This window comes from Oncorhynchus masou, chromosome 22 (assembly GCF_036934945.1).
Source record: "Oncorhynchus masou masou isolate Uvic2021 chromosome 22, UVic_Omas_1.1, whole genome shotgun sequence".
NCBI lineage: Eukaryota > Metazoa > Chordata > Actinopteri > Salmoniformes > Salmonidae > Oncorhynchus > Oncorhynchus masou.
This window is the reverse complement of record NC_088233.1, coordinates 26,947,319-26,959,993: the sequence shown is the minus strand read 5'-3', so window position 1 is coordinate 26,959,993 and position 12,675 is coordinate 26,947,319. Positions and strand designations below refer to the sequence as shown.

General features: G+C 44.0%; 1 protein-coding gene across 6 annotated transcripts in view; it reads left to right on the top strand.

Annotated features, from left to right (window-relative positions):
- lrrc56 (leucine rich repeat containing 56) overlaps positions 1 to 11,422 on the top strand; it is a 44,878-nt gene extending 33,456 nt beyond the window's left edge. For all 6 annotated transcript variants that reach the window (XM_064929751.1, XM_064929750.1, XM_064929748.1 and 3 more), the window contains 6 exons: positions 3,112 to 3,292; positions 4,762 to 5,019; positions 5,406 to 5,473; positions 7,465 to 7,607; positions 7,707 to 7,894; positions 8,067 to 11,422. In XM_064929751.1, coding sequence (XP_064785823.1) covers positions 3,112 to 3,292; positions 4,762 to 5,019; positions 5,406 to 5,473; positions 7,465 to 7,607; positions 7,707 to 7,894; positions 8,067 to 8,581 — 1,353 coding nt within the window. In that variant the 3' untranslated portion in view covers positions 8,582 to 11,422. The remainder of the gene's footprint in view (positions 1 to 3,111; positions 3,293 to 4,761; positions 5,020 to 5,405; positions 5,474 to 7,464; positions 7,608 to 7,706; positions 7,895 to 8,066) is intronic.
- Positions 11,423 to 12,675: the final 1,253 nt, after the last annotated feature.

Below are 12,675 nucleotides of genomic sequence, written 5' to 3'. Positions count from 1 at the left end.
AGATCCTCTCAAGCTCAGTCAGGTTGAATGGGGAGCGTCGCTGCACAGCTATTTTCAGGTCTCTCCAGAGATGTTCGATCGGGTTCAAGTCCGGGCTCTGGCTGGGCCACTCAAGGACATTCAAAGACTTGTCCCGAAGCCACTCCTGCGTTGTCTTGGCTGTGTGTTTAGGGTCGTTGTCCTGTTGGAAGGTGGAACTTCGCCCCAGTCTGAGGTCTTGTGTGCTCTGGAGCAGGTTTTCATCAAGGATCTCTCTGTACTTTGCTCCATTCATCTTTCCCTTGATCCTGACTAGTCTCCTAGTCGATGCCACTGAAAAACATCCCCACAGCATGATGCAGCCACCGCCATGCTTCACCGTAGGGATGGTGCCAGGTTTCCTCCAGACGTGATGCTTGGCATTCAAGCCAGAGTTCAATCTTGGTGTTATCAGAACAGAGAATCTTGTTTCTCGTGGTCTGAGAATCTTTTAGATGCCTTTTGGCAAACTCCAAGAGGGCTGTCATATGCCTTTTACTGAAGAGTGGCTTCCGTCTGGCCACTCTACCATAAAGGCTTAATTGGTGGAGTGCTGCAGAGACGGTTCTCCCATCTCCACAGAGGAACTCTGAAGCTCTGTCAGAGTGACCATCGTGTTCTTGGTTACCTCCCTGACCAAGGCCCTCCTCCCCCAATTGCTCAGTTGGCCAGGCGGCCAGCTCTAGAAAGAGTCTTGATGGTTCCAAACTTCTTCCATTTAAGAATGATGGAAGCCACTGTGTTCTTGGGGACCTTCAACGCTGCAGAAATGTTTTAGCACCCTTCCCCAGATCTGTGCCTCAACACAGTCCTGTCTCGGAGCTCTACGGACAATTCCTTAGACATCGTGGCTTTGTTTTTGCGCTGACATGCACTGTCAACTGTGGGACCTTATATAGACAGGTGTGTGCCTTTTCCAAATCATGTCCAATCAATAACATGTACCACAGGTGGACTCGAATCAAGTTCTAGAAACATCTCAAAGATGATCAATGGAAACAGGATGCACCTGAGCTCAATTTCGAGTGCTCAAGCTCAATTTAGATTGATGAGGGAAATGTATTTTATTTTATCCATTTTAGAATAAGGCTGTAACGTAACAAAATGTGGAAAAAGGAAAGGGCTCTGAATACTTTCCAAATGCACTGTAAGTGCACAGACACAATGCACACAACACAAAATACTTCCCCCAAGCTAGCTAACCACTATAGCTAGTGTTGACATTATAATTCAATCACAACGGGTTAGATAGTTAGCTGCTGAGTTAGTGCAGTGTCCTTAGCTAGCTAGCTCTGTTTTGCTCGCTAGTGAATATTCTAACCTTAGCTAGCGAGCTAAACATTTTGGCTATGGGCTGGCACTGGCAGTATGGGATTACGAATTAAATGGTTCCCTTGTCTTCTTGCTAGGTAGTTAACTCGCTCTGGCCATCTGACCTAGTATCATCAAGGGCTTTCTACAAAATAGAAACAATAGTGTAGAAAGCTTGGAATCTAGACCATGCACAGATATGCATTGCCAAACAATGCTACTGCCACCTTCTGGTTTGTAGTATTTTAACAAGGCTGAGTGGCTGACAACTTTCAAGGTCTTTGCTGTGTGTAAACAAGAGTTTGCCGACACTCTGTTCAGAGATGCTAAGTACTATCAAATGTTTGACAAACCTACCGGTGTGTCTGTCCCTGTCTGTCTCTCTGTCAGACAGAATGGAGTGGGACTGGAGAGCAGGGAACAGGGAAGTGGTGTTCAAAGCAAAACAAACACCAAAACAGGCTGCTCTCATTTGACAAAGTCCAGGCCTAGGGAACCTATGCACCTGGGGTTTCTTATCCTACACTGTATTTCATTTAGGCTTAACTTTGTTTTGCTCGTGTAAGTAGGGATGGTACCAGCTGTGGTGATGGTTAGTATAAACCTTGCTCAACTGGGCAGGGGGGAGAATATACTGTAGTAAGGTTCTAGCATATATGTTTTGAGTGATGGGATTGAGCCCATGTTAAAGTGGTTTATTAAGATTTTACTATCGCACAATGACACAATGAAGTGGTATGACTGAACGATGCTTCCTGCCCATATCATTCCATGTTTTAGTCTAGTTCCTGTGCAACATATTATCTTGTTTACCAATTGTGGGTTTTTAGGAGAGCCCAGGAGCTTGGCCTGTGAGGCTGTGAGCGCTTTGTAGGGTTTTTGGGACAGAGTGAATGTGTTTATTTTCACCTACCCAGTCAGCAGCAGGACTTAGGAAACTGGGGCAGTGAGGGAGGGAAGACTGATCTGAATATGCATTAGTCCTGGTCCAAGCACTGAGAGTGGGGTCCTTGGGTTTCTCTCTCTCTCTCTCTCTCTCTCTCTCTCTCTCTCTCTCTCTCTCTCTCTCTCTCTCTCTCTCTCTCTCTCTCTCTCTCTCTCTCTCTCCCCTTCTCTAACCCCTCTTCCCCCCTTCTCTAACCCCTCTTCCCCCCCTTCTCTAACCCCTCTTCCCCCCCTTCTCTAAAACCCTCTTCCCCCATCTCACTCCCTCTCTCTGTGGGTTTGATCTCTCAGCAGCAGCAGAATAGTGCTCTTACTGGTCTCTCTCTCCCCTTTCTTCTCTGAGCTGTCTCTCAGTGCTTCTAAATGATCAAAGCACAGTACAAAGTGCAGATTATTGCCTTTATTAGTACTCTGTTATCGGCCCACTCAGAACCATGTTCTTTGTCTCCTCCTTTGAACAGAAGTTACACATTCATTGTGCCTTAAAGCTCTATGTTATGCTGTGTTATGTTATGGTATACTGGTGTTAAGTGTTGTGTATTTGGCATTGAAAGGCTAACTTTGAAAGGTTGGACTTACCTTGGCCTTTATCAACCATTCAAATCACAACTAAAGGTACAACCTTGAACCCTTTTATGCAGTCTTATTACTGTATCACCTATCATTCTTTTTCACAGTTGTCCAGAGGTGGGCCCTGTATTATCAAACTTAGCCTAATTCAACTTCTCATCTGCTCATATGAAACATGATTCGTTGAATGAGGTGTGGGCTGGGCTCTCTTCCTGATACAACCAACCCCCCCCTTATTTTGTGTATGCTGTCTTCTCCTTTTCCCAGGAGGAGGAGGAGGGGTACTGCTACCGGTCATCAGTGAGGGAGCTGGTCCCACAGCTGCGTTACCTAGACGACATGCATGCCAGGGAGGAGGCGGGGTCTCGCTGTAGCAGCTCCATGGGGGAAGACTGGGCCCTGCTCAGAGAGTCTTTTAAAGACTGCAGCTCTACAGAGACAGCTGAGGGTGTGTGTGTGTGCATCTGTGTGTGTGTGCGTGTGTGTATGGATCTATGTGCTTGCATCTGCTTGTGTACATATCTGTCTGTGTGTGTACAGTGCATTTGTGTTCAGTATTCAGAGCCTTTGACTTTTTCACATATACCCCATAATGAAAAAACAAACAGGTTTTTAGAAATGTTTGCAAATGTATTGAAAAATAAAAAACTGAAAAATGTTTATTTACATAGTTTTCAGACCCTTTGCTATAAGACTCAAAATTGAGCTCAGGGACATCCTGTTTCCTTTGATCTTCATTGAGATGTTTCTACAACTAGATTGGAGTCCACCTGTGGTAAATGTAATTGATTGAACATGATTTGGAAAGGCACACATATAAGGTTCCACAGTTGACCGTGCATGTCTGCAGCATGGAACGTCCCCAAGAACACAGTCGCCTCCATCATTCTTAAATGGAAGAAGTTTGGAACCACCAAGACTCTTCTTAGAGCTGGCCGCCCGGCCAACTGAGCAATTGGGGGAGAAGAGCCTTGGTCAGGGAGGTGACCAAGAACCCAATGGTCACTCTGACAGAGCTCCAGAGTTCCTCTGTAGAGATGGGAGAACCTTGCAGAAGGACAACCATCTCTGCAGCACTCCACCAATCAGGCTTTATGGTAGAGTGGCCAAAGGGAAGCCACTCCTCAGTAAAAGGCACATGACAGCCCGCTTGCAGTTTGCCGAAAGGCACCTAAAGACTCTCAGACCAGCATGGTGGTCGCAGCATCATGCTGTGGGGATGTTTTTCAGCGTTAGTCAGGATCAAAGGAAAGATGAACGGGGCAAAGTACAGAATGGACCTCAGACTGGGGCGAAGTTCCACCTTCCAACAGGACAACGACCCTAAACACACAGCCAAGACAACGCAGGAGTGGCTTCGGGACAAGTCTTTGAATGTCCTTGAGTGACCCAGCCAGAGCCCGGACTTGAACCCGATCGAACATCTCTGGAGAGACCTGAAAATAGCTGTGCAGCGACGCTCCCCATCCAACCTGACAGAGCTTGAGAGGATGAGCAGAGAAGAATGGGAGAAACTCCCCAAATACAGGTGTGCCAAGCTTGTCGCGTCATACCCAAGAAGACTCAAGGATGTAATCACTGCCAAAGGTGCATCAACAAAGTACTGATTAAATGGTCTGAATACTTCTGTAAATGTGATATTTCTGTTTTTTATTTTTTTTATACATTTGTTGCAAACATTTAAAATAAAAATGTTTTTGCTTTTGCTTATGATATGTATTGTGTGTAGATTGATGAGGGGGAAAAAATAATTAAATCAATTTTAGAATAAGGCTGTAACATCACAAAATGTGGAAAAAGTCAAGGGGTCTGAATACTTTCCAAATGCACTGTATCTGAACAGTAGATCCACCAGGTCAGTTCTTCTACTCTGTGTTTTGATATGCAATATTTTCCCTCTTCCCTGTCTGGCCATAGAGAAGAGAGCAGCCAGTGTGTGTGTCTACTCCAGACCCAGCTCTGGCCAGCACCTAGCGAGCAGCCTCTCCAGTTCCCGTCCCTCCAGCCGACCAGTCACTGCCAGGCCCCTCTCAGCAACCGGCTCCAGACCCCTCTCTGGGTCGCGACCCTTATCAGCGGCTGGGTACAGAGCCCTCTCCCCTCCTGGGTCCAGATCTGGTTCTGCTAATGCAGATCCAGTCTCTGTGGACCCAGACGCTAGCGTTCTGACGCACGGTGAGACACTTTATTGGTGTCCTTGGCACTGAAAGCCCTACCATCTCCACATATAAAGCTTCAGTTCATGTCCCTGAATAGGTCCATATAATGAATCAGGCTTATTGTTTTGTATCCTTTTTGTGTTAATTAGCCGTTTCTGATTTTATTTTTTACTTGTTTTTGAAAAAGTACCGTTCACCTGTATAATTATGCAACACTGCCACCATGAGGACATCTTGTAACAATGTCTGAAGATTCATTATGTATTTTTAAATCAGAGATCTTTGATTTCAACCCCAGAATTTAGGCATACAATGCCTATTTTTCTAAATTCCTATATTGTGACAATCCCATCCCTGATTGGCCATCCTCCATTGTAATGAAATGGTTTTGTTTCTCTCCAGGTGCAGGGAAGGTCTTGTTCTGTGGGAGCCCTGTCCAGGCCCTCAGAGCCAGGCGACAGAAGATGAGGGTTTGTTGACCCATCATTAGCATGAAACTAATTAACTGCAGCATCTCAATCCTTATTTGACAAACTTGAGTCCTTTCTGGCACATTGACCACAGCAGAGATTTGACACAGTCTTCCAGCTTCAGGGGAAAATGACCCAGAGTGAAGGGGAGTAGTTATGTGTAGGGGAAAGGGGATATGTAGTCTGTTGCACAACCTGAATGCATTCAACCAAAATGTGTCTTCCGCATTTAACCCAACCCCTCTGAATCAAGAGAGGTGCTGGGGCTGCCTTAATCGACGCCCGCGTCACCCGAGGAGTAGTTGTTGGGGTCAACTACCTTGTGTCATGGAATATTCTAATCAAGTGAGAGAGACCTTGTCATTTCTTCAAACAATTATCTTTTTTCAATATCGATTAATTATTGCACTAATGAGGCTGGTTGACCCAAAACCCTTGAGTGTTGGACCCAGTAACCCAACCCTTACACAAATGCAGAGTTCTTTATATAGCTGACGTTATATAGGCTGACAATAAGAATGATTAGTCATGGTTGATGTGTGTCGTCCCCCCCCCCCGTGAGGTATTGTTCTACTCCCAAGCTATCTCTAGTAAAACACATTCTTGTCTATGTAATGTAGTCTTTACCTCGTTTGTCAGCTCAAGCCATCTCTGGTGACCATACGCCCAGGTTAGCTGCAGAGAACTAGAGTGGAGACCATAAAAACACAGCATTAGCAGGACAGAAATGTCTTACTATTAGTTCAATATTAATTGTTAACCATTAATATAAAATAAATCAGGTAAATATGTACTTTTTCTCTCACACTTGATCAAGGGTAGAACGGCAGGTTTCAAACACGCTGTCTTTAACCGCTAGACTACCTGCGGTTAACCCTCTTTGTGACAGGCCATTATGACTGGGTGACATCTCCCCCTGTCTCTCTAATGTGATGTCAGGATGAACAGAAGGAGATAATTGTCAGAGAGAGGAGGGGAGGGTGATAGAGGGATGCAGCTGTTGCCCCAGTGACATGACAGATGGAGTACTGCCAATGCCAGGCGATCTGTCACTTTGTCATCTCTATAGACCTGCCATCCGTCACTCACTCTCAAACTGCTGTCACACTTTTCTCTCTCTTGAGCTGTCATTCTCTCTCTTTAATCTTTATCCCTAATTTCTCTTTCAGATCTTCTCTGTATTTTGTCTCCCTCTGTATTATTTTTCTCTCTTCATCCCTCTATTAGCCTCTGGCTCCCTCCGTCTCACTATCCCTCTTCTATCGAAAACCTCACAAATCTTTCTCTCTTACTGAGGAGATTTTATTAAGCTAGCCAGGGTTGACCCGGGCTATGACCGTCACGTGATCGGGCGACGCCGGTGAGGGAGGCGCGCCCTGCGGAAATCGAACAGTTATCTCTGTCGTTTGGTCAACAAGGTAGCATCCCACTGTTCAACATCTAGTTTACATTTACATTTGGTTGAGTTGTCAACTAACATGAATTCAAGGTAAAATCAACAAAATAATTCACTGTCATTGGATTTAGGATAAAAGTTATCTGAAAAAAAAATACAAAATTCCCTTACGTTGATGACTTTTTGCAAATCCAATCAGTTTTCCATATTGATTCAACGTCAACGCATTGTATTTTTTGGTTAAATGATGTGGAAACAACGTTAATTCAACCAGGTTTAGCCCAGAAACGTACAGCATAAAAAATATGTTAGAATTTAACTAGTTTTCATTGGGAATGCAGATAATACATTTTCATGAAAAGTAATAACTTTTGTATTTGAAAACACAGAATGCTACTGATTACTCCACGTGCTTAAACAACGTCAATTTTATTTTGAGCCGACTTCGCCGCCAGCCATAACGGGGCACCTGGCTCATGCCCGGAAGGCAGCATGGTTCAAAAATGAATGCAATCACTTTTCAACCGGTGCAAAGTCCGCCTACCTAGGCGCCCTGGCCAGCTTAATCAAATTCCCCTACTGCTTCCTTATGCAGAATGCAGCCCCCTCCCCTGTGTCCACTCCTAGCACCCCGCCCCTCCATGTTCCGGAGCACACCTATGACCTTGAGGAGCAAGGAGGATGCCAGGGCAGTGACGTGTTCTCTGAGCTCAAGGCCTGGAGGGAACAGCATAACAAGTATTGACCACCTACTCACTCACTCACTTACCCTCTCACTGTCTGTGTGAGAGATTACTGAACCAACTTTTCACTGTTTTCTATTGCTTTGTGTTCCAGACGTCTATTAGCCATGCAGAGGGATGGGCCTCAGATACTGACCATCCTCAATGGTGATGAAGAGGAGGATGATGAAAGTCTCAGCATTTTCAGTGGCAAGGAGGAAGAAGAGGAGGGTAAAAAAGAGAGTGCTGGTTTGAGTCACTGGTTAAACACTGACTCGACAGACTCGTCTTCCCAGTCTCCAGGCGAGTCTCGCTCATCTCTGGTTAAGAAGGCTATCAAACATGCCAAACCTACTCAGTATATGAAACATAAAACCAAGAAACCTAAATATATATCCAGGGATTTGAACACAGAATAACTTGAGATCACAACACAGTCTGAAATGTTCTCTAATAAACTATGTTTAATTTATAGATGTGTTTCCGAGAGAAGCCAAATCCCCTGAAGTGGCCCGGCTCTCCCTGTCCCCTGACTGCACTCTGTCGCCCTCTCCCCCTCAAAGTGCCACATCAGCCCCTGGTAGCCGGAGGCTGTCAGTGCTGCGAGCACACAGACTGAGGCTCAGTGGTGAGGTGGCTGGGGCTGTTGTAAGGCCTGCTGAAGACCATACAGACTCAGAGACGGTCGCAGGAGTCCGCATCTTGGAGAGCCAGGGGCTCCAGGAGGCTGTGAGGCCCAAAGTCCCTCTGCTGCCCAAGACTACTTACCACATGCCCCACAGGCCAGCCTCCAGCCCACTGGTCAGAGGGCTCAGGTCACCAACAGGTGGAGCTTATGTGCAGTCTGTCAACGGGTTTCAACCAATTGTCTTGTGCAGACCACCAGGGAGGCCGACCATTATGCGTCCTCACGCGGCCAAGGCAGCTCTGCAGAAAACGCCACAGCGTCTCACACTCCAGCCCAGCAGGGGGAACTCTCACTTAGACTAAGCCACACACTGTCTGGGATTGTTTCCTGAGAGGGGAACACTCAAAACAGGAGCTGAGGCAGAGATGGAGATTGTCCTCCAGGTCCCCGCTCTTCTGAGCTGAGCCAACTTGTGATGTGAAGACTTCCTTAGAGTGCAGTGACAAGTCTCCCTCTATGTTATGTTTAGGAAAGAGGACCCTCGGGGCTGGATTACATCCAACTGTCACCTGGAGAATGGAACATAAAAGCTGTGGAATCCAAGTGTGAACTTGCTATCTCAGTGTTCTGACTTCCTCTGATGGACATTTAGAGAATCACCTGCATCCCTCTGTTCTCTCAGCTCAGCACAGTACAGTACTGACAATGACTCTGATACTAAGCTCACATTGGCTTTACTAAGGACAACAGCTCTATTTGAAAAGGTTTATAGTTTGGTCAAAGATGTATTTCTTGGAATGGCCTTTAAATTGAATTAGTATGCTTTTCACAATGCTGAATTTTTGTGGGACTTAAGTGTGTTTCACATGTCTCATTCATGTCTCATATCTGTGTTTGTCAGTTTGAATTACATTTTGTACTGTTTTTATTCACTCAAGTACTACCTTATCCATACCTTAAATAAAAACATAGTTTGATCAACAAATCTTTCCTTTAATGGAACAATTTGATCTTGACTAGCTTAGTAAGATCAAATGTCTTAGTTGTTAAATCACATCCCTAGAGTTTGAATCTATCCAGGTTTGCTAAGATATAAAGAAAGTGTGTAGAGTCCAATCAAGGATTATCCAATGGAAGAAATGTATCTCTTTCACTTCACTTTCCCCAACTTTGTGGTGGTGTGGCAATATAATGCCACTTGGGGGCGCCATATAACTCACTACTGCCCCTACTGTATTGTCAAGACTGCCTCCATAAAACTACTCAAGACCCACATTCTACTCTCTGCTTTGGGCCGGATCAAAGAGAGTTTAACAGCAAAAGCAATTAAGACATCACTAAATGAAATAGTGTGTGTAAATATAACTGTGTCTGAGTGCTTTAGGTCAATACTTAACACTACTGGAGTTTTTGGCCAGTGTGTCCCTGCTTCGAGAAATAGTCCGGAGCTGCTGGAAAAGGGCCAGTGCTATTGTGAAGCTTACAGTGGAAAGATCAGGACCAGAGAGGGGAAAACTGATCCTAAATCAGTTCCTACGGGTAGATAGTAATACGAGTACTGTTTGTTTTGACTGGAGAAGCTTTGTGACAGCCTCCTCCTCACGTGGCATCCATTGTGGACAACAGGTGCAGGGCCGTAACCAGGGTTTGAGTTTTAATGAGGCCTGGAAGGAGATGGAGGAGGATTTTTTTTTTTAAGTTGAAGCTCATTTACTGCATTTCTATACAATTAAAAAAAACTTAAATGGTATTTGGAGAAAAGCAAAAACAAGAAAAAATGACCCCAGACATTATCACATTATCACCTCAGTCGATCACCTCAGTCGATCTACAAACACATAGCCTATTAGCTATACAATTGTAATGTTATACCTCTGAAAAGGGGGGAAACATGATAAATTATTCACACTGACATGTAGAATCAGCATCAACTAAAATGTATTATATTTTTAGAACTATATTGCAACATTTTAATGTAGGCCTATAGAGAAGATATGCCATGTTTATTATTTATTTCACCTTTATTTAACCAGGTAGGCTAGTTGAGAACAAGTTCTCATTTACAACTGCGACCTGGCCAAGATAAAGCAAAGCAGTTCGACACATACAACAACACAGAGTTACACATCCAGATTGTCTAGCCCAGCTGATTTGTACAGGTCCAGGTTTTGCATGTGGAGATAAGATTAGTACAGATTTTCTCAGGGGACCCCAACCCTAAGTTTGGGAACCACTACACTAACCTCTCTGACCCTCTCTCTGCTTGCTTCCTCTCTGTCTCTATCTCCTCTAGTTCCTCCTGCATGCATTGCAGCCTGCCTCCGCCTCACTACTGAGTGCCATATCACTCACTGTCTGTCTCGGTAGTAGCCTACTCTCTGTAAAGCAAAGTTATTACGAGAACTGAGTTGTAATTTTTGCTCCTGCTGAGTTAGGCTTCGTTTAACGTTAGCCTCTTACTTCCTCCTTCTAGCAAGCTACGTGATACTAACCAGAGCCCTTCAACGTTACTGCCAGTTACTGCCAATAGAAGTCTCTGCCAGAGACTATCCCCCTGACTGACATATTTATAATCGACTTGTTTGCAGTTGTGCACTCATTCTCCCAGGGTCAGTTTGTTTGGGGGATGTCCATAGCCAGCACCCCCTGAAAAATCAGAATACATTTATTATATATATTTTTTCAATTGATATATACCTCTAGAGCAGGCAAAATTATTTTTGGTTGTATAGTTAAGAACAGTATCTTGCAGGATTCAATAGTTAGAATTGTATGAGTTGTTGCCCTGTCCCTTTCTCTGTGATTGTCATTCTAAAGGAATCCAGAAAGAACAAAACCTTGTCCTCAAACATTTACATCAAAAGGTGCAACGGTATAGGCAATGATACAAAACTTCCACATCAAATTAAATATTTTTCTTGATAAAAAAATGTGGAAAACCACCACGTTTTGTGCAGTATTAATTGACAATCCTTAATATAAATAGGTTTGTATGGTTTGATGATGATGTGGCTCAGTTGGTAGTGCGTGGTGCTTACAATGCTAGGTTTGTGGGTTCAATTCCCATGGGGGACCAGTATGAAAATGTATGCACTCACTACTGTACATTGCTCTGGATAAGAGCATCTACTGAAAAGGAATGAATAGACCTTTTCAGTGTTTTGTATTTGCAAAGTATTTCAATAAACTGGAAAACAAATCAAGTAATTATTTTTATATTCCACAAGTATTATCTGATTGAATGTTTTGTACAGATAATTATCAGACTCAAGTTACAAGTGCTGGTAAACACTCATACATTTAGTTTTAAAAAATTACCAAAAGTAGTGCACTGGGCCTTTACTAGTCCTGTATTAGTGGACCAATATAGACGTCTTCAGGGAGTTTTTTTTCCTTCTCTCGCGGCACTCCCAAACTACTTCCCGCGGCTATGGGAATGTCTGCAGACATGCTGGAGTTGCGGGACGGTTTTAAAATGTCACGTCTCTCGGCTTGTGTTGCGAGGTGGAGGAGTTAGCTGTTTGAGAGAGTGATGAATGTGCTGCTAAAAAGGCAAATCTGTGAGGAAAATCTAGGGGACGCAGACAAACAAACCACTGTTCATGATTCCACTCGTTCGCATAGAGGCAGGTGTGAATAGAACTGTCAGATCAAGATTAATAGCTTTCTGATCTTTGATCAATGCTGGAAGCAATATTTAGAAGTTGATCCATAATTGATTTTCTTGTGTACAAATTATATATATTATCAATATTTTTTTTCAAATTAGAAATAATTGGTACCGAGCAGAGTTCTGGACATAGGTGTCCTCGTGTAAGTTACTGCTATGAACAGGTGAACAATTTTAACCAAGCTGACATATTTGAGAAGGGCAAATCCTGTTCCTGGAGACACACACATAAGCAAACAGAGGGCCTGATTCCACTCGGCATGTCTGCTAGTTCTGCTTCACTGCTGTCTCTGGCAAAATGACAAATAAAGGAGCCATAGAACAACAAAACAGATTGCCATCGCGACCACAGAGTACTGTTTGATTACACACTACCATGGAAGACTTGTGTGGGATTCATGGACACGCAAAAATACAGAACAAACTGTACGAAGGTGTGTCTGTTTTAACCACGAGACTGTCCTTATGTAACCGGTGTGAAATGGCTAGCTTGGTAGCAGGGTGCGTGCTTTTACAGTGTTGCCAAGTCCTCAGTAAGGAAAGAAGCTATTGGCTGTCCTAAAAATCGATAGAAGTCGGTAAATGACGTCATCGGCTAATTTGCATAATCGGCCATGTGCATGTAATTGTGATGGATGTTGTCGGAGAGAGGTATAACTTTGTGGGAGAGACAAAAAAGTGAGTAAAAAACACCCTATATGTTTAGAACTACAAATGAACTTCTGTCGATTCTTGTTTTTTTTTATGTCATAATTCCAACCCTCCTCCTTTATCCGGGCTTGGGAC